Source organism: Aquarana catesbeiana, linkage group LG03, assembly GCF_042186555.1.
Source record: "Aquarana catesbeiana isolate 2022-GZ linkage group LG03, ASM4218655v1, whole genome shotgun sequence".
NCBI classification, from domain to species: Eukaryota; Metazoa; Chordata; class Amphibia; order Anura; family Ranidae; genus Aquarana; species Aquarana catesbeiana.
The window spans coordinates 584,719,557-584,742,203 of record NC_133326.1 but is presented as its reverse complement, the minus strand read 5'-3'; the positions used below and the strand labels follow the sequence as shown (position 1 = coordinate 584,742,203).

The 22,647-nt window shown below is 41.7% G+C and overlaps 1 protein-coding gene across 2 annotated transcripts in view; it reads left to right on the top strand.

Moving 5' to 3' along the window:
* The window catches only part of ANXA4 (annexin A4), a 117,873-nt gene that overhangs the window by 47,553 nt on the left and 47,673 nt on the right, over window positions 1–22,647 (top strand). For both annotated transcript variants that reach the window (XM_073622008.1, XM_073622009.1), the window contains exons 2-4: window positions 2,239–2,292; window positions 12,771–12,858; window positions 14,934–15,028. In XM_073622008.1, coding sequence (XP_073478109.1) covers window positions 2,284–2,292; window positions 12,771–12,858; window positions 14,934–15,028 — 192 coding nt within the window. In that variant the 5' untranslated portion in view covers window positions 2,239–2,283. The remainder of the gene's footprint in view (window positions 1–2,238; window positions 2,293–12,770; window positions 12,859–14,933; window positions 15,029–22,647) is intronic.

The following is a 22,647-nucleotide window of genomic DNA, read 5'->3' as shown; positions in this document are numbered from 1 at the left end:
ACTTTTCTCCCTTCCTCACCAAGAAAACTCTTGGCTAAGTAAAAAGTTATTTACAATGTAACCAATTTATAGTTAGGTAGAGGTAAGCTGTGTCCAGATTTACCAGGACAGGGCGAGGGGGTTCTATAACTCATTTACAATACCTTGAAAAAGTATTCATACCCCTTGACATTTTCCACATTTTGTTATGTTACAACCAAAAACATAAATGTATTTTATGTAGTAGACCAACACAAAGTGGCACATACTTGTGAAGTGGAAGGAAAATGATAAATGGTTTTCAATTTTTTTTTACAAATATCTGAAAAGTGCGGCGTGCATTTGTATTCAGCCCCCTTTACTCTGATACCCCTCACCAAAATCTAGTGGAACCAATTGCATTCAGAAGTCAAATAATTAGTAATTGGCATCCACCTGTGTCATTTTATCTCAGTATAAATACAGAGGTTTGTTAGAAAACCTTAGTGAACAAACTGCATCATGAAGGCCAGTGAACACAACAGACACGTCAGGGATAAAGTAGTGGAGAAGTTTGAAGCAGAGTTTGGTTATAAAAACATATCCCAAGCTTTGAACATCTTATGGAGCACTGTTGAATCCATCATCCAAAAATGGAAAGAGTAGGGCACAACTGCAAACCTACCAAGACATGGCCGTCCACTTAAACTGAGGTTGTGCAAGGACAGCATTAATCAGAAGCAGCCAAGAGGCCCATGGTAACTCTGGAATAGCTGCAGAGATCCACAGCTCAAGTGGGAGAATCTGTCCACAGGCCAACTATTAGTCATGCACTCCACAAATCTGGTCTTTATGGAAGAGTGGCAAGCGGAAAGCCATTGTTGAAGGACAGCCATAAGAAGTCCCATTTGCAGTTTGCGAGAATCCATGTGGGGGAAACGGCAAACGTGGAAGAAGGTGCTCTGGTCAGATAAGACCAAAATTGACCTTTTTGGCCTAAAAAGAAATGCTATGTGTGGAGGAAAACTAACTGCATATCACCCTGAACACACTATCCCCACTGTGAAACATGGTGGTGGCAGCATGTTATAGGGAAGCTTTTCTTCAGCAGGGACAGGGAAGCTAGTCGGGGAAAATGGATGGAGCCAAATACAGGGCAATCTTAAAAGAAAAACTGTTAGTTTGCAAAAGACTTGAGACTGGGGTGGAGGTTCACCTTTCAGCAGGACAACGACCCCAAACATACAGCCAGAGCTACAATAGAATGGTTTAGATCAAAGCATATTCACATGTTAGAATGGCCCAGTCAAAGTCCAATCCAAAATCCAATCTGACAGAGCTTGAGCTATTTTGCAAAGAAGAATGTGCAAAAATGTCCCTCTCTAGATGTGTAAAGCTGGTAGAGACCTACTCAAAGACTTTCAGCTGTAATTGCAGTGAAAGGTGGTTGTACAAAGTATTGACTCAGGGGGGCTGAATACAAATGCACACCACACTTTTCAGATATTTATTTTTAAAAATGTTGAAAATCATTTTTCTTCCACTTTGTGTTGGTCTATCACATAAAATCCCAATAAAATACATTTACGTGTTTGGTTGTAACATGACATAAGCAAAGTTTGTTCAGCAGTGCCAGTCTAGGAGAGGGATCTGCATGACACCCTACATGTTCAGGAAGTGTTAGCTGCCACTAACACTACAGTCTCTATGTGTAGCATGGCTCCACTCAAGCCTACCCTCAACGCTTGCAGAGGCTGGAGATGCAAGGCAACTAAAAGCTACAGAACAAGGATCAATGGAACATTTGGATAGGTGGCAAAAAAGTCTGCCTGTTTCTTAAGGGGGGAATGAGGAGCTACTATTGCAGACAACTCTGACCTAGTGATATGAGCTCTGCCTGCAGAGATCGACTACTAATGGTCACCAAAGAACACAAGGCACCTAATGCATGTAATCGGCCTGCTGGAATGACCTGTCTCTATTACAGTAAATTGTTTTGCTCTGACTGCATAGGAGCCCTGTTCTGTCTACAATGGTTGAATTGTTATGAGTGACTATGTAGCTACATTGTTAATCAATAACTTGTGTGCCGCACTTCAGCATTAAGAATATACCCTATTGGTAATAGCTCATTATGGTGCAGAGGATACATATTTTCTGAATGTTTACTCATTCTGTGTAAAACTAATCAGATATTATTTTACATTTATATATTGTCTCATTAAAAACCCTCTTACCTGTGTTTTTTTTTTTTTTTTTATTTATTTTTGTGTACTGCAGCTATCATCTGTCTGATTAATCTGCAAGTTTCATTAAGAAGATATCATGGCAGCAGTAAGTATTTATACATGCTAACAAATCATTATCCTTATTATCCTTATCTCAGAGATTGTAAATAGATAATGGTGTGCTTTGTTCTCTTGGCAGTAAGTCACCCTTTCAAGCTCCCCCTAAATTCAGCCATAGACGGTTCGACTCTTGGGCGGTTCAGCAGGGACTGTCCGAGATTCGAACCATGTATGGGCAAGCTGATCGATTTAAATTAATTTGGGTTGAAAAGAAACAAAGGCAGGCACAAACACCTAGTGCATTACCTCCAACACCATTTTCAATTTATTAAAAAGCCAAAAACATACAAACATGAGACGACCAAAGCATATCAAATCATAACTCCAGCATTGTGGATATCCAAATCACTGTAGTTGGAAAGCTGACGCACTTCAGACCAGCCCCCTTCCTCAGAGGAAGGGGGCTTGTCTTCTGAAATGCGTCAACTTTCCAACTACAGTGATTTGGATATCCACAATGCTGGAGTTATGATTTGATATGCTTTGATCTTATGTTTGTGAGTGTGTTTTTGGCTTTTTAATAAACTGATAATGGTATTGGAGGTACTGCACTGGGCATTTGCACCCTCCTTTTGTTTTTAGAAAACCTGTAGAGAAACTCTGGCCAGCTTTTGCTGACATCACCATCTGAAAATGCTAATGCATGTGAATCCTTTAGCTAACCCAGTGGCTTCAGTACTTCCTAAAGCCATGATCTGGAATAAGTAAGCGGATTGGCAATTCTGATTTCACTCTGGCTTTCTTATCTGCATGTTTTTTGCTAGTCAGTGATGCTTAAAAAAATATGTAAACCCAACATTTCATATTCCTGATATGTGCCTGCTGTACCGTGTACTTGTATAAAAAAAAAAAAAAAAAAAAAAAGTATCCTTCTCTTTGTTCTGCTCCCTGGTTTTCCTGTCAGTCCCTCTGCTTTCCTATTAAAACTGAACACGCTAAGCATGAGAGCACACCATGCTCAGTTCTCCAGCTATAGCCTGCTCTCCTCCAATGATGAGACTTTTCCTGACACCCCTATATTGCATTTTTATAACAAAAACACATATACAACCAACAAGTAAGTGCTTAACAAAACATCAGTAGGACCAGCATGTAATTAAACAGTATGTGATTTATAGGTGTGCTTAAATGAGTTCAGCAAGATAACAGGCATTACTGAGGTTCCCTCACCATTTCGGGAAACACTATTTCACAGTCAGACATGAAGTTTACCCGCCTACACATTTGGGGAGGTTGAGTACAAGCTGATATGTAAACCGGACTAGTGGTATCCCCCTTATCTGTTAAGCCGTAGATGGCTCAGCTAGCCATGTACACCAAATTTTGTCGTATTTCAGGGGGCAACCCCTATTACAGGGCCATCTTATGAGCATTATGGGCCCCCGGGCAATACAGTGCACTGGGGCCCTGTCTACACAATCACGCATGAGAATAAAAATGAAAATTATCAATAAGGCTATATTTATTGGTACTTCCAACAAAATTGGTGTTTAAACATTAACACAACGTTTGGACAATATAACACGAGTTTGATGGGCACAGTGGCTGCTTTTGGGCACAGTGGCAGCTTTTGAGGGGCACAGACAGTGGCTGTGTTTTGATGCACAAATTGAACTTCCTTAAGTAGACAGTGTTAGACTTACTTGAGGCCACCGGCCTGGTGCAGTACAGTGTGTCACTCACAGCAGCAAGGCAGCGCCAGCTATTGAGGGCCGTCTTTCCGCTCCACTCCCTCTCCACGCTGTCTGAAGAACCTGACAGAGATGGGCGGAGCTTGTTTACTAGCAGCTGGGGTGGCCGCAGCGCGCTATGAATGCTGGGGCGACCGTGGCCTCTGACTGATGTCACTGGTTGCTAGATGCCTTTATTGTCATTGGTATTGTGACCGAGGCGACTAGATTAATCGTATCCAGCACCTCAGTCCAATATTGCTGAATCTTTGGACAGGTCCAAAATATATGTGTGAAATCGCCTGGTGAGGTATTACATCTCCAACATTCTGCGCAGAGCTCGGGTTTCAATTTATGGAGTCTGTATGGTGTGGTGAAGTATGCGCTATGTACTATTTTGAACTGCACAAGTCTGTCTCGAAGTGAGACCAGGGAACTAAAGGGGAAGTCCCACACCTCATCCCAGTCATCGCTGTCCAGTGCAGGGATATCTCTTTGCTAACAGGACCAGAGTTTGTTCATGGGTGGGAGAGACACAAAAATCCAGTGTTCATTTAAATGTGAGGTCGGTTTCTCCGCACATCTGGAGCGGAGTGTTTTCTCCAACCCCGACTGAACCACCGTGCAGGAGGATTGTGGGAATTGTGCTACGAAAGCATGAGACAGTTGCAAATAACGAAAAACGTAGTGGCTTGGTACTTTGTGTCGCTGAGAGTTGGGAGAAGGAGGCTAAGGCGTTCTGTGATATTATCTGAGATATGAGTTTAACATCATATTTGGTCCATGCATACGGATCTAGCATTTTGTAGAAGTGAGGGATATTAGGATTCAGCCAAATCAGATCGTTCGCTGAGATTTCGTTGGATGTATACTTTTCCACCGCTAGCCCTGCTCGCCATGCCCGTAAGGTGGTACGCAGGGTAGCCATGTTCAGCTGTCCCTGCACACTCAATCATAAAGTTACATTTTTTTTTTTAAATTTTCTTTAAAAATAAACATGTTCTACTTGAATGTTCTGAAATGGTTTTGCATAGAACAGCCTTGATCCTCCTCTTCTCGGGTCCCTCTCTGGCACTTTTGGCCTCTCCCTCCTGCCAAGTACCCTCCACAGCAAGCAGCTTGCTATGGGGGCACCTGAGCCAAGCCAAAGCTCTGTGTGTCTATTCAGACATGGTGCTGTGGTTAGGCTCCACCCCTTTCTCTCCTGATTGGCTCCCGCTGCTGTCAGCCAATGGCACTGCTGCTCTGTCTCAGCCAATCAGAAGGGAGTGTCCCCGATGGCCGAGGCTCTCGTGCACATCGCTGGATAGAGATGGGGCTCAGGTAAGTATTAGGGAGGTGAGGGGGGCAGAAGGTTTTTTTTTTTTTTTTTTTTTATCTTTATGCATAGAATACCCTTTTATAGTTGCTACTCCCCCCACCCTTTTTTTTTTTTTTTTTTTTTTGTTTGTAAAAGGTTAGTGCGGCACTTAACAAACAGGTCCTGGGTGCACATGGTTAGCATACCAACCAAAACCAGTATTTCATACTTTTCATTATGTGTAAAGCTTACTAGCCTGCCTGTACTAAGTACAAAAAGGTGGCTTTATGTGTTGATCGTTGTGCAACAAAATTAGACCCCAGATGCTGCAATATGTAGCTAATTTGGGTCACTATTCTGCACTGGAGAAGTAAATGTCCGGGAGCAGATGGGGAAGGGAGGACATCTATTGGAGGAAAAATGCTGAAGTGAAACAAAAGGAGTAATAGGGTGAGGAAAGGCGCAGTATTGGGAACTTCAGGTTAACCGGCAATGAGCACAGTGGTGTACATACACTATTGTACCCTTCTCCTTTTATTGGTTCTCATGCTCTTAACAGAGAAGGGAAGTGATATCAGCTGTGACAGGAGGGTGGGGTGGTATGAGTGCCACTGTGTTGGTTGCTGGTTAATAGTTGAGGTATTTTAAAGGGACGATATTTCTGCCACTGGTGAGGCCCTTGGATGCTAGAAGAGAGCAAATCCTCCTCTTTGCCATGTATATGCTGTTGGTAGGTAATGAGCATGTGCCTCAATAGACTGCCAACCACTCGCTGCAAACGAACTGGACAGTCGCAGGCTGGTGGTTAAGTGGCTAATTTTTAGATATTTGCTGCAGTGTTCCATGTATCTCATTCTTAGAACACCTTGTCTGCTTGCGTGTTCTTCTTTTGTTCATGTGGGTTTCCCCCCACATTCCAAAGACAAGTTGATTAGGTTAATTGGCTCCTGTCTAAACGTGTGTGTGTGTGTGTGTGTGTGTGTGTGTGTGTGTGTGTGTGTGTGTGTTTTATCACATTTTGCATACCAAGCCAAGTTTGTTAGGATTGAGGAAATTCTGCTTAGAAAGCTGGTCTTTAGAAGTGGCAAGAGTTACAACTCCACAGATAAACATAACTGCTTGTGTTCACACCAATGACCCCTCTTCTTTTCCAGTTAGGTGATTACTAAAACAATCTGCTTATATATTTGTAGCACTCTCTAGTGCTAGAATAGGTATAGGAAAATTTACTTGACTCATGGTAGTTGTATGAATCTGTTAATTGGGTCAGGGCTCAGATTCAGGTCAGTGGGCAAGGGGTATAGTGACAGGGATCTGGATATTTATGGTAATCTAGCCAATCTCCAGGAGGCCTGGCAGGGTGGCTGAACCAGCCCATAAATATTGTGGAGTCTGGCCAGAAGGGGAATTGGATGGAAGATGAAGTGTTGCTGTATGTGTGGCCTGGGATGGGTGTCTTCCTTCAAGAGGAAGTAAACCTTGATGGGTTTACTTCCTCTTTGTTTCCCTACCAAAGAAAAACATAATGGGCTACTATTACTATTATTAGTAGCCCATTATGTGTCACTTACCTGACACAGGAGCGTGCAATGTCACCGCTGTCCCTTCTTCCACGAAGCGTCCATCTTCCTTCCGGGTATCGCCGTTAGCAGCGGCAGGCTCAGTGCGCCTGCACGCCGCTGTCTACGGCGGTGCCTGTCTTTTTGCAAATATTTTCTGAACTGTGTAGGTTTAGGAGATGTTTCTTGGACCTACAGTCCTACACTTTTGGGCCTTAAAGTGGGAGTCCGGCGACCCCTTTCTTTCTTCTTTCTTCTTTCTTCTTTCTTCTTTCTTCTTTCTTCTTTCTTCTTTCTTCTTTCTTCTTTCTTCTTTCTTCTTTCTTCTTTCTTCTTTCTTCTTTCTTCTTTCTTCTTTCTTCTTTCTTCTTTCTTCTTTCTTCTTCTTCGGTCATTGAGACACTTTGCTAATCCCAAAATAATACTCAGTTTGGGTGTAATATTTCCGCCTCTGTCTGTTTTCGTACTGAAGAATAACTTTTAAAAATGTGATGCTGGCTGTTTCCATCTTGCTTGTGGGCATGTGAAGCCCACAAGCATTGATTTCCTGGATGCAGTGAATGCTGTTCATTCACAGCTTGTTCACAAGCATGATCATTGTTCCCGCACTGAATCTTGGGAAGCCTGACACTAAGCTCCCAGGAGACAGTGCGGCGCCGGGGAAAGGCAATAAACACGCCTGCTCCCATGGGAGGAGAGACAGGAAGTGCCACAATAAAGTACAATATAAAGGTAATTACAGCGATAAAAAAATTTTTCATGCGGCATTTGAACATCTATGCAATTAACTGAAGGGGGTAAGATTAAGTTAAAACTTTGAGTGGAACCCCGCTTTAATATAGGCTTACCTGTAGGTCAAAGTGGTCTGTGGTCAGGCAGAAGGCTGAAAGATGGAAGTAACTTGAAAGAGCGATTTCCACTGCAGTCAACCGGGGAAGGACAGCCTGTTAGCCAGGAATAAAACTAGCCCAGCGAAAGGTGTGGAAAGCAGTTTCACCCACAGCTGCAGGACAAGGACAGTGTGAGTACCTCTACCCCCCGGGCCTTCAAGGGAGAGGGTTGCTAGGTGCCATACCCAACAAGTTCTCCCCGGAACAGTGCTTCAAGTCTGTTCTGGATACCTTGCTCTGGGATACCCTTCAAGGCAGCCAGATGGGCTGGTAGTTTCTAGCTGGGGTCTGAAGAGGTTCATTTAATGGGGACGAGGACTCCTTACAAAGACTGTGTCGTTGATCTTTTCAAAGACCGAAGCCACTCCCGAGGGGGTAGAAAGTACAGGATCCATCTTTGTGTGTATTTTTGTAAAGAAATAGGATGTTTTTATCGTTCAAGTTTTGTGTCAAGTCAGGCATCCCTAGACCCTATCCAAGTTGTTTACTCTAAATAAAACCACAAAAACAAGCCCATGGACTGGTAATGACTTTGGATGCAAGTTTAGAAAATGCGTGTTGCCTGGCTGTGCAGACTAGGGGGACCCAAAAAACTCAGTGGCACCTTGGAGGGTAGCGCTACAAAATATATGTTCTATTCGTATATCACACATTTAGAATTTGTCAGATGTTTAGACAGATGTGTATTTAGCATCTGTTGAGAGTTTGCTGTGAGCAACTTCCCTCTTGATCCACAGGCTGGGGGCCATTGGTGAACAGAGAAATTATGGAATCATATCATAAACTAGGATCGCCACATTTATGAGTAATGTTGTATAAGATCATGTTTGTTTTGAATCAAGTTTGATGCTTTAAGATTTGTTGCTATGTAACAGCCTGTCTTATCATACAACAAGACTTGAATGTGGTAATTGATGCCTCAGAGATATGTAAAAGGCTTCCTATCCCTGATGTAATCCTTGTAAAGCTCCTCACAGACACCACAATGCTGGAGGGATCTTGCAGCCGAGTACATATGGGATTTCATGTAGACCCATGCAAATTTTAGCTGTTAATTTTAGAGGAAAACAGCTGAAGGTAATGTAAACATATGTATCCTTCCGGGAGAAAACCTGCATTTCTCCAGCTGGCCATAACTATTGATGTGCTGATATTTGCAGTCCTTTCATTTTAAAGTCAGCATAACGTTTAAGCATATTCCTACACTGAGCAATATATCCACTAAAGCAAATGTGTATTTATTTTGTCCACACAAAACAAAGGATAACTTTAATGCAGTCAATCTCAACCAAAGTACTGTGGAATCCTAGGGTTCCTCCAAAGCGGTGGTCTCCAAACTGCAGCCTGAGGACCAAATGAGGCTCTTTGCTTTCAGTTATCCAGGGCTTGCGGCACTATTCCTCCCACTGTTATGAGGCACTGTTTCTCCTGCTAACACCAACGATGAATCGCCATTCCTTCCACTGACTCCAAATGTGGGGCATGATTATTCCCACTGACACCCACTGCTGGGATACTATTCCTTCCGCTGAAACCAACGGTGGAGCGCAGTTCCTTCCACTGAAACCAACGGTGGAGCGCAGTTCCTTCCGCTGAAACCAACGGTGGAGCGCAGTTCCTTCCGCTGAAACCAACGGTGGAGCGCAGTTAATTTTTTTTTTTTTTTTTTTTCTCCCACTGACCACCAAGCCTGAGGCATTTTCTACTCTCACAGTCCAGCCCTCCTGGACTGTGTCTTAAGGACAGTAAACTAGCTGTTTGTTTAGAGAGCTTGGCGACCCCTCCTCCAGAGCATGTTAGGGGTTCCTTGAGCTATGACTGATTGACCTGAACCTGCATGAAACCAGCAGCATAACACCAATTATCGTTTTAGCTCTCTGTAATGCTAGCATCTTAAACTCCACTGTAAGTATTGCATTCTTCCTACTGACCACCAATGTGAGGGGCAGTTTCCTCATTGACCCTTGATTTATTTGTTTTTAGTAAGGGTTGCTTGAGACTGGAAAATTATTGAAGGGTTCCTCTGGGGTAAAAAAAGCTGATAAATACTGCATTAATAGCAGCCCCACTGGAAGCACGTTTATTTTTTACAGGTACTTTATATAGCGCCTTCAATTTATGCAGTGCTTTACATATACACTATATTGTACATTCACATCAGTCCCTGCCCTCAAGGAGCTTACAGTCCAGGGTCCTAACTCCCATTCATACATACATATGTAGTGGCATCCCCCACCTCCAAAGATCTAATGGTGACTTCCAGAGTTGGGGAGAGCTGACATCCATCTTCAGTGTGGGTTACTAGGCATAGTGGGTGTGGTGTAGATAGAGTAAGTTGGGCTCCAGACACTTTGAGAATGCAAAAAGATTTATTGTCACTTAACAGAAGTGGGTAGAGAGGGTTAGGGCCTGAACAACCTTAGACAGATGCAAAAATGCTTGGCAGACTCCAGGACAAAAATAGGAATAGAAGAACAGCTATACAGTTCAGGGGCCTTTTAAGCTGAATTGCAGCAAACTGTATCTGTAGACCGCTGTCTCCTATAGTAACTGAACTTGTAACTTCAACTTCAATGTAGATCACAGCTCACAGTATCCCGTTGTAGATCCTCACAGAGCTCCCAGTCTCTCACTAGACTCTTCAGATCCAAGCCGCTACTGGATCCCTTGAGCTCCTCCACACCTAACCCGCTGTGGCTTCCAAGTGTCACCCACACTGTCCCGATGGGTCCCTGACTTGGCTCTTCAGCTAAGCTGCTGAATCCTCTGCAAGCGTCACCCACACTGTTCCGCTGGGTCCCTAACTTGGCTCTGCTGATGCTTTACCAACTTCTTTACCATCCCCAGCTAGTGAAAAAGGCTACTCTGGTACTTCTACAGTCTCCATAGAACCTGGCCTTTGATAACAGGAGATTGTCCCTTGCTGGCAACACTGTCCCCTTTACCTCTGACCCTGGTTCTCACTTGCCTCTGGCAACAGAAGTGGTCGTCCTTGATGGCAACTGCTTTCCTCTACCTGAGGCAATTTACATGGTTTTCCGGGTGGCAGAACCCCTGCAAATTGGTTGGGCTCCAAGCCTGAAACCCCAACCCTGCACTGCTTGCTTGCAACCTGGATAGGCCTGAGACCGCCTAGCAGCCAGGTACTCTCGGATAGGCCTCAGGCTCCTGGCCTAGCAGCCGGGAGCTTTTTCAACACAAGTCCACCCAGACAGCTGTACGGGTGGCACTAAGCACCAATCACCTGACTCCTCCCGAATAAATAGGCTCTCCCAGCAGGCCAAGGGCAAAGAAACCCCCGCCAATTGGCTGAGACAACCCATCCACTCCTAGTCCGGATTTACTATGCCCTTGTCCATCGAATGCCACAGGTAACAACGCCACCTAGTGACTGAAGAGAGGTGCATCAAACCCAGATTTAGGAAAAGGTCAGTGGCTCTTCCTAACAATCAACCAGGCTGGTTACCATTAGCAAACTAAATTTGTCAGCATCCCTGCCTAAGACCAGGGTGCTACACATATACTAGGGTCAATTTAGACAGGAGCCAGTTAACCTACCAGCATGTCTTTGGAGTGTGGGAGAAACAAGAGTACCTGGAGGAAACCCACACAAGAATATGTTCACCTTTTCCTCACTCCACTACTGCTCTGTTCATCCATGGGAAACGGATACCCAGGATTTCCATGGATGGGGTAACATGTGTCTCGCTCCCTTTTCTTCCCTGTGACAGCATTGGTGCTTCTGACTGGCCACTCACAATATCCGCACTGTCACATGGGGCAGTGAGAGAGTTCCTAGACCTGTGTAAACTCCTACTAGGATTGACTTTAAAATTTGATAAATTACATCTTCGAATAGAATGGCAAGACAGTAGCAGCAAGGTCAAAATGGCAGGCATTAATGAGACCTTGTGCATGTTCTATTTTAAGCCAAATTTTAAGGGGAATATACACCTTTTAAATTTTATATGTAGCGCAACCATCCCCCCCCCCCCCCCCCCCCCTGAGGGGCCACTAAATAATTTTAGATTTTTCGGCATACCTGAAGATGACACCCCTCGTTCGTTCGCCCAGCACTTACTGACATACCTTGATGTATTTCAAAGGATTTCTTAGGCCAAGCATAGCCTAAGAGAAGAGAATTGGTAAGTGTACTTCTTCAAATAATCAATAAGACAGCAACACTGCTCTGAAAAATGTAATTAAACACTTGCAGTTTTCTCCAGGATTGAATAAGACCCAGCCAAGATAACTGCCCACTGCCCTGGAGAGACTCCATAGTCAAGTATTGCAAAATCGTCTCCTTTAAGATGGCTGCTGCAATTCTGCATTCATGAATATTCAGTTTATCCCTGTTCACACTACATAAGGATAATACAGCAAAGGAAGACATTCTGCAGCAGTTGCAACCTACAGTCCAGGTTGCATACATATTTTAGAGTTGAATTTTTCGTATTTTCTCCTAGCTGCCACGTCAGTAGGACTGGAATCTCCAGTTTTAGCTGTCATCAGAAGTACAAGCAGAATCTGGCTCAGCATTATGTCTGAATGGTCAGACTAAAGTCTAACAGGCAGGATAAAGCTGGCACTCTTTATTGTACGAGAGGAGCTCCAAGGCAATCTCCTGTGTTTTACTACACAGATGGGTTGGTATCGGCAGCAAAATTTCTAAAACTGTAAAAATCCTTTTTTTTTTTTTTGTGCTTTTTATACAAAGAAACAATACATAATGACAATGTGGTTGCAATACAATAATTGCTTACAAAAGGAGTGTGTGTGTGTGTGTGTGTGTGTGTGTGTGTGTATGTATGTATGTATGTGTGTGTGTGTATATGTGTATATATGTACATGTATTTCCTTTTATATGTTACCCCAGGTTTTAGTTACAAAAACCCTGTGATTGTTTGTTTTGTGTTTTTTTTTTTTTTTTTTTTTTTTTTTTTTTTATTTATTTATTTATTTATTTATTTATTTTTTTGTTGTTCTTGTTTTTTTTTTTTTTTTCCTACACTGATAATTGACTCAAATATATGTCACTATTACAGATTGGAACCAAAGGAACCATCAAACCTTACGCAAACTTCAATGCAGCAGATGATGTCCAGAAGTTGCGGAAAGCCATGAAGGGGATGGGTGAGTGGCTGGTTACACTAACTTTTTTTTTTTTTTTTTGTCTCAGAACTGTAACCTTATATATTGGGAAATGACATACGTATAATATCAAAATAACAAAATCATGAATGGCCTATACTGTACATTGAGACTTCTAAAGGTGGCTGGATGTTCTGGCATGATCAGACTGTTGACATGTACCCTAGCTGGCCCTTCCATAAGCACAAATTTTGGGCTTAACTGAACACTTGTGTTTATGCTATGCAGAGCAAGGAGGGGGTGGTACGCACACCATTGGTAGATGCTGCCAGTGACGGCTTTGGAACCACTCTTCTAAACTAGGATTACCCGTCCACCCACTTTATATGCCATTATCAGCTAGTGGATAACTGCTTACTCCTTAGGCATAAGATCATCTAATTTGATCCTGCTAAAAATGGCTCATACTGGTGACTCCCATGCTTATGCATGGAGGCATGGATGGTTGGGTGAGTTTGCTTTGAACATTAAAAACTAATTAAATAACGTTTTCAGTTTCGTTTCCACTTTAATAATGCAGATGAAAATCAATTGAGTGCAGAAACCTAAAATATCCAATTTAAAATCCATATTTTATCAGACTACAGTAAAATTTAGATCTGGCTGTTTGCTGGGGGTCAATGCAATTTTTAAATCCTTCTAGTTTTTTCTTCTTGACTAACTTGGGATGTATAATGCAAAGTGGAGCAATACATGTTGAACTGCTCTTGTTCAAAGGACCTGTGATTTAGACTGTGGGTATGTATGGAATTTTCACAGAACAGTGAGCATAGAAAAATCCACTGAAACAGCACAATTCTTCTATTGTTCTTTAGACTCTCTAGATAAACGTTACTTTCTCACAACCCTGAAAGACTTTGACCTTATAGACCTATAGTTTGCATTTAGTAGATCTATACAGAGATGTACCACAACTTATTGTGGTGTGGTAATAGGGAACACAGCTCTGAATGCAATTGCAATGCTCAGGGGTTGATCTGCTAATAGCTAACTGACTGTTGGTTTTGCAAGGTAAAGTGCACTTTGCATGGGACATTTCCTCAGAGCCTAGTGAATGAGGTGAAGTTCAGCCATTCAATAATGTGCAAGCCAAAATGCTGTTTTATTTATTTCCTTGCATGTAATTGCATATTCTTTCCTAAATGAAATTTCACCACATTCACTAAGCGCTGCAACGTGAGCAGCCTATTTGCCTTTAGTAAATCAAACCCTCTTTGTTTATAAAAGCTACCTTTTTTTACTTTTACCAATGCTCAGATACCATCATGGTCTATGTAAATCTTTGTATCATCCTTGTATTATGTACATCATTGGATATTAGTATCTTAGCATTAAGGAACCACACTTAATTAGAAGGTCTGGGCAAGAATGAAAATTGGTTCTAGGGAGTCAAAAACAACTCTAAAGTTAGCCGGGTGCAATTCTAATTAGTAGGATTCCTGCTTAACTGCATAAATGCCAAGACAAAAATGGAGTTTAGCATCAGGACATGGGTAAAAGAGTTGGCAGCAGAAGGTACGATCGTAAGAACAGCCAACAATGTATTTCAAATTATACAATGGGCCACTACATTGTATTTACAGGAGTTTCAGAGAAAGTATTCACTCCCAAAAAATTCAGGTTCTGTAATGGGCAAAGAATTAATTGCCAAATTAAAATACAAGGTTCGACCTTTGTAGGAAGAACACGAGCCCTGAACTGCCTGGCCTGTACCAGATGGGTTCAGTATTAACATCCCTTGTATAACATCCCTTGTATAACATCCAGGAGTTACATTTAGTCCGTACCTTAATTTTGAATTTATTCAGCTAGGGAACCTTTGTAACTGATATACGTCATTAACTACATTGAATAAGAAACAGACTACCGCATTGTGCCCAAACGCTTTTCAAGCCTTTTTTTTTTTTTTGCTGCTGTACGATGTGGTATTTGAGTGCGTTGTTTTAAAAAGCAACTTTTTACTGAAAGTGTCCTGTCACAAATACAAACGTGTTTAATGAAAACAGTTTGGTGTCTTCTACTTACAGTATGTTCTTACTTCTCTGTCCTCTCTTTAGGTACCGATGAAGATGCCATCATTGATGTGATTGCAAACAGAACCCTTGCACAGCGTCAGGAAATTAAAATTGCTTACAAGTCCTCTGTAGGAAAGGTAAGACTGCAGCACAGCGATTACTATAACCATTTTGGGGCTTTGACTATTGAATGATCTGGAACTCTAAAGCTTAGGGAGCCAATGGTATATTGGGGGTAACATTAAAGTGTTATTAAACCCACAACAGTATAATCAGTCTGTATATGCAGTAAAGCATGCTTGTTATACTCATTGTGGAACCTAAGGGGTTAATCCTATTTATTATGTAAAATGACTGTTTGATCCTCTTCTTCTTCCACTTTCCCCAATCCATCTGCTGATAGCACAGAGCCTTGGGGCCACTCTGTTCAGTTTGATGTGTTTTGCTAGAGTTTGTGTGTGTGTGTGTGTGTGCGGGTGTTTTTTTTTTTTTTTTGGGGGGGGGGAATGCATGTGATCAGTACAGGGCCAATCAGCACTATTCAGACAGAGGGTCAGGACGCATGCAGCCTTATAGGACAGTCATAGGAGAATGAAAACTTCTACAAGCTTTACCCAGTGCTCGGCTGGACACTAATAAAATTCACAAGACTGCTATATGCTGCTGATGAGAGAGGTTATTTAGCAGTTTTATATTTACTAAAATAATTGCATTTCCAAGTTCTGTGTACTGTGGGAGACTAGATTACGCAAATGCAGGTTTAGTAACACTTTAATTACAAGTGAAGTGTCACATTCTGTGGACTATGTTTACTATAAATTTTAAGCATAGCCACAGCATTCCTGGAGATATTCTTTTATTTCAAATGCTGCTTTGTGCATTGACATACCTCTTTAGACCAAGTCTGACTGGAGAGTATGGTCACTATCCCCAGGCAGCATAACTCTTCACCGAGACTGCGAAGTTAAATCCAATGCAGTTCTAGTGAAAACAGGCTGCACACTGATGACGTCTTCTGGTTATTGATAAACTAGCACATACAGACCTCCATGATTAAACCCAGAAATGTTTTAGGAACATGGTTTTAGGCAGAGGGATGGCAGTGTGTGCTGTATGTGCTTGTTTATTCAATAAAATTTAACCAAAGATGTCATTGGTACAGTATGCGGCCTCTTTAGAGAAAAGGTGTGGGGCATTTGGCACCCAACTGGTCCATTGTAATTCGGAATTACAAAGTAGCTTTGGAGCAGCGGGACATGTTCAGATCATCCAATGCAGTTTTACTTTCATATAAGTGTAGTACATGGATGTTTTTCCAGTATTTTGAAGTGTAAGAAGACAATGACTTTCCCAAGCCCTGTCTTTGTAAAGAACTAACGCTGACTAAGGGAGCATGAAAGGCATGGGGATGGTCTAGTTACGACTGAATTAAAGCGGTAGTAAACTGCACTCTATTTATTTTTAAACCCTGCAAGGTAAAGGCATAATGTGCTAGTATTCATCGCATACTAGCACACTATTCGAGACTTATCTTAAACAAAGCCCTCCAGCGACCCACTGACAAATGCTTCCATCGTCACCCAAGCTTCCTTCTGGGTCCGCATCATCCAGCCATCTGGCCATGATGCGATGACATCACTTTCGCGCATGTGCAGAAATAGCGGACCGCGGCACAGAGCATGTGTCGTGACGTCACCGGCTGCATGCAGTGTGAATATCTCCTAAACCATGCAAGTTTAGAAGATATTCACTGTACCTACAGAAAAGCTTTATTATAGGCTTACATGTAGGTACAAGTGCCAAAAAAAGGCATTACTTCCACTTTAAGTAGCACTGAGGGGGTCAGAGGGAGATAATTACATCACTATTATAAATAAACAAGCTGTAGTGTCCCCAAACTAAATATTGGCATACTTTGGAACAATAATACCCTGATACAGTTTAATACAAACACAGAAAAGATACATATAGGCGGGACAGGACAAATATAAAGCCTCCTGATTATTATCGCAATGCTTAATGCTGTGACAACATTCAGTTTAAACTATATTCGAGATGTGACCTAAAACATTACTGTAGACAGCTTGATAATAGCAATCAGTCTTCGGCCATCATGCTGATTATTAAGCTGTTTCTGAAGTCATAAAGGGCAGTAAGGCGTGCTTTGGACAGTGAAAGATTATTTTACATGAAGAATTTCTAACTCCTTCTCCCATCTTTTGTGAACAACTCTCAGTCCTTTCCACTTTGTAGAAGATCATAGGCACAGAACGACTAAGGCCAGCCATACACAGTACGAATCTCGGCCGGTTCAGCAGGAACCCGCTGAGATTTGAGCTGGTAATGGGCAGGCTGAATGTACCAAGTTGATCGATCAACTTGGGTGCAACTAGCCTGCCGGATTTTCTTGCGATTATTGCTAGCAATAATCGCTGTCTTCTCCCGGCAGGGACGGCTTTTCCCCGCCCCCTGATAGGAGAAGGCAATTGCTGATTCCCCTGTCGGCACTGTCTGTGATGGAAGAATCGTGCAAATTATTTATGAAATTCGCACCATGTATGTTGCACCTAATAGGCGCACGTGTATGCAAATGCTGACTGCACAACTCATTATGTGTATCCCTGTAAATGCCAGAAGAATAGTTCTAGGGCCTTTTTTTTATGATTGATAGATTTATAAATTTAAGATCTGTAAAGGTATTTAAAGGATCACCTATGTTTTATTTGTGGTTTTGTAATTTTTCTTTTCAATTTTCCATTTTGCTGGTGCACACAATTTTGAGGCTTGACATATGTGGTATTTACCATCTCAAAATATCAAAATATTCATATTTTTTATTTATTTTTTTTTAATAGTTAACAAATTTTGGGAATTTAAAGTTTGTATGCCCTAAGATCTATTTTTAATGTGCAACAGAATTTTTTTTTTTTTTTTTTTATTATGATTATTGTGTATTACAGGCCCTCTGCTTTCAGAAAATGTAACTTGTTTTGGGGGGTTTTAACCACTTCAGTACTGGGCATTTTCACCCCCTTCCTGCCCAGGCCAATTTTCAGCTTTCAGCACTGTCACACATTGAATGACAATTGCGCGATCATGTGACATTGTACCCAAATTAAAGGGCGATAATTTTGAAAAAACACAATATTACTTTTTGCTATAATAAATATCCCATGTAAAAAACAAAAAACAAACAATATTTTTTTCCTCCAGTTTAGGCCGATTATGTATTCTTCTACATATTTTTGGTAAAAAAAAATGCCATTAAGCGTATATTGATTGGTTTGCGCAAAAGTTATAGTGTCTACAAAATAGGGGATAGATGTCATTTTGTAATTTTTTTTTTTTTTTTTTTTTTAATTTATTTTATCTATTTATTTTTTACTACTAATGGCGGCGATCTGAGATTTTTATCATGACTGTGATATTATGGCGGACAGTTCGGACACTTTTGACACTATTTTGGGACCATTCACATTTATAAAGCGATCGGTGCTATAAAAAATGCACTGATTACTGTATAAATGTGACTGGCAGGGAAGGGGTTAACACTAGGGGGGTGCTGCAGGGGTTAAATGTGTGTCCTAGGGAGTGATTCTAACTGTAGGGGGAGGGGACTGATGAGAGAAGGAGACCAATCGGTGTTCCTCTGTACAAGGAACATACGATCAGTTCTCCTCTCCTCTGACAGGACGTGGATCTGTGTTTTTACACACACAGATCCATGTCCCTGCTCTGTGATGAGCAATCGCGGCCGCATCGTGTCCCCAGTGATGGGGCAGGTGCGGCACGCGCGCGCTCTCCACAATGCCGGGAAGTCATATGACGCACACCCGAAGGGAGGAACGGTTCCTGCCGCCATTTTACAATACGGCGGTAGGGAACTGGTTACGGATGAACACTAGGCATAATTAAAAGGCACAAATCATTGCACCCCTGAAGTCCTTAAAGCGGAACTTCAGTCATTTTTTCAACTTTCCATTTATTAAATCTTCTGCCCTTGTTTTAACTTTGGATAGAAAAACATTTTTTTTTTTTCTGCCAGTAAATACCTTTTACAGCCCACTTCCTGTTTCTTGTCTGGTAAAAAGCCTAGGCTTATGACATCATGCACAGCTCTCTCTCTCTCACTCTTGTGAGAGTTTGCCAGGATGGGAGGGGGATGAGTCCTAAGAGGGCCAATGAGAGCTGCAGAGCTGGAGGGGTGTCTGTGTAAATCCGGGAAATGAACAGGCAGTGGCTTCAGCTGCCCACAGTTAAAAATGGATACAGCCAAACTTAGTGGAGGAAGATTTCTCCAGCAGAATCACAGTATATATAAAATAATATGCAAAATGGTTGGAGGGAAGCTTTAGAATGGCAAAGATGTTTTTATTACAAATTATGTGAGCAGATTGCAGTTCCTCTTTAATGAATCCCTAAATGTAGGCACTGTAAATACCTAAATTTGACCTGACATTGGCCACTTTCCATCCCTGTATAGCAGGGCTTGAGTTTGGAAGGAAGAAGCAGCACAATGCAGCTCATTACTGTGCTGCTAAAGTTTTTCACTATCAAGTCCCAGGCTGGGGGTTGGATTTAGGAAGAGGAATAATCAGAAGTGGGTTAAATGACACTGGCCATTAGAGGACATCTAGTGGCAAGGAAAATATTTGCATTGAAGCTCAATATTGCAGCCAAAGCTGATTTTTTGTTGCTTATTTTTTATCTTGTTCTGCTTTAAGTAAATCTTGGCATGTGAGTGAAAAACTAGAAAAATTTGGCATAACATCAAAAGCGTGAAAACAATCCTTTTCATTGGGAAAACATATGAATGTTTTGGTACTTTGCTAATGTGTTTTGTATAAAAATTCCATTGCATCCTTTCAAAGTGATTTCTACCCCACTGAGATTTCGCTGTTGCTGACATAAAAAAAAAGTTTCCTCTTCTTTAAATGTCCATGGAGAGGAATTCTAATTGATCCCCGAGCTTGTGATATTGGCCTCTACCTTGTCGCCAGCTTTGCTCAAAACCATGGTCTGGTCACCTGTTTATACATAGGTCATCTAGTGAAAGGTTAGGTGTTGATGCTCTGTCAGTGGTTTGGATATAAAGCCGAAGCAGGAAAAATATTGTAGGGTTTTTTTTTTTACTTGGATTGAAAAGTTTGTGGTTTAGCTAGAAATGAAGTAAGTTTGACATTCCTGACTCTGTTACTGCTTAAAGTGCATGCAAAGCAATGTTCAGAATACAATAGACAAGTTTTTTTTTTTTTCGTGTGTTTTTTTTTTTTTTTTTTTTTGCTGGAAAATTACTTAGAACCCCCAAACATGTACATTTTTAAAATTTTTTCTAACACCCTAGAGAATAAAATGGTCGTTGCAATACTTTGTCACACCGTATTTGCTTAGCGGCCTTACAAGCGCACTTTTTTTTTTTTTTTTAATTAAATTAAAAAATAAGACAACAGTAAAGTTAGCACAATTTTTTTTTTTTTTTTTTTTTTTTATAAATTGTGAAAGATCATATTACGCTGAGTAAATTGATAGCCAACATGTCACACTTCGAAATTGCTCGTGGAATGGCGACCATTTTTACCCATAAAAATCTCCATAGGTGACATTTAAAAAATTCTACAGGTTACATGCTTGGAGGTCTAGGGCTAGAATTATTGCTCTCGCTCTACTGATCACGGCAATACCTCACATGTGTGGTTTGAACACCGCTTTCATATGCGGGCGCTACTCACGTATGTGTTCGCTGCTGCACGCGAGCTCGGCGGGACAGGGCGCGTTTAAAATTTTATTTATTTCTTTTTTTTCTTTTTTTTTTCTTTTTTTAATTTTTACGCTGTTTTAAAAAAAAAAAAAAAAATGTCACTTTTTTATTCCTATTACAAGGAATGTAAACATCCCTTGTAATAGAAAAAAGCATAACAGGACCTCTTAAATATGAGATCTGGGGTCAAAAAGACCTCAGATCTCATATTTACACTAAAATGCAATAAAAAAAAAAAAAATTTGTCATTTTAAAAAAATGGGAAAAAAAAAATGGCCCTTTTTTTATACTAGCTTGCCCCTCTTCCGCAATCTTCACCGGAGAGACACCCCAGCATGTGGTACAGTAAGAGCCAATAGAAAGGGCTTTCCACAAAAACTCGCCAATGAAAGGCTACGACGAGGGCAGACAGCATCTTTGTGGAACCAGGAGCTATTGGCTGTGGAGGGACAGACGAAACGTCCACATGCTCACGACAATCCATAATGACACCTATGTGGAAGTCTCCAGAAGCAACGGCCCAATCCAGAAACCAGCTTGTGTTTATGACTATAATTTGTTTATGGGGGGGGAGTGGACTTCAACGATCAGATGACTGAACCCTACCTTCCCACAAGAAAATCCTGCCACTGGTATAAAAAAGTGTCCATTTATTTTTTCAGTTTAGCCATGTATAACACTTATGTTATTTACCAAAAATCTACAGAGAACCCTGTATCCTATCTGCACTAACAAGAAGTTATTTCCGCCCTTTTGTACCCCGAAAGCCCACCAGCAACTATTCGCTCTGATCCCATGAGCAGACTCCACGAGCCCCACTTAACTGACAAAATCCCCCCCCCCCCGAAACAGGCCACAGACATCAGAAGAAATGCCGGGTGTGCTCCAGAGGAGGAATTAGAAGAGACACAACGTATTATTGTCCTTCCCAACCAGGCCTCTGTATAGCTGAATGTTTCCACCGCTGCCATACTTCTCTACATTATTGGGGAAGTATGGTAAACAATTCACATTTCCTGTCATTTTCCTCCACACCTCTTATGCCACTACACTGAACTGTACATACCTCTGCCTTCTCTGGAACCGACCCTGGCTTGTTATACAACCAAGCTTTTGCCTAACGCTAAACATACTTCTGCCTTCTTCGGAACTGACCCTGACCTGTTACACGACCGTGCTTCTGCCTAACGCTAAACTGTACCTACCTCTGCCTGCTCTGGAACTGACCCTGGACTGTTTGACCACGTTTTTTGCCTGCCTCTTGAATTAATCTTTTACCCTGCTATGCTAGTGGGAACACAGGGGTCTCACATATGTGAGGGGCTCCAGAATTTGTTTTTCTGGATGAAGAAAACTAATTTTTTAGTTTTCTCATTCCCGGATTAGGGTTTGGAGACTCGGAGGCTTCAAAGAGATTTGGGTCTACCCCTGTCCCCATTCTTTCCTGGCCTGCTACTTGGACCGTGTTCCTGCTTACTACCAGGACCAATATTTTGGCATTGCTGCCAACGTTTCTACTTGAACTGACCCTGGACTGTATATGGACAGGTATCCCTGCCTGTACTGACTATCGACAATATTCCTGCCTGCTGCCTGGACAATTCCATTCACTGTCGCTGACCACGTCCCTGCCTGCTGCCTGGATCAGGGCTCTCCTCCTGTGGACAATTGCACTACTAAAACCACAGGTAATCTTTTGTTTACCCTTTACACAGCAGAATGTATTTTAGGGTGTAATTCTTGGTATGTACATGCTGTGTTAGAAATATGAAGAGCCTTAAAAAATGTGACAGATTGTAAGGAAATTGGATGCGTAATTTATGTCCCTAGAACACCTGATGGTGCTTCTTGGATGTTGGGCCTCTATGTGGCCAGGCTATGTAAGTCTCACACATGTGGTATCGCCATACTCAGGAGTAGCAGAATATATTTTGGGGTGTCATTTTTTTTTCCTATGTACATGCTATGTGTTGGAAATATCTTTATAAATGAACAACT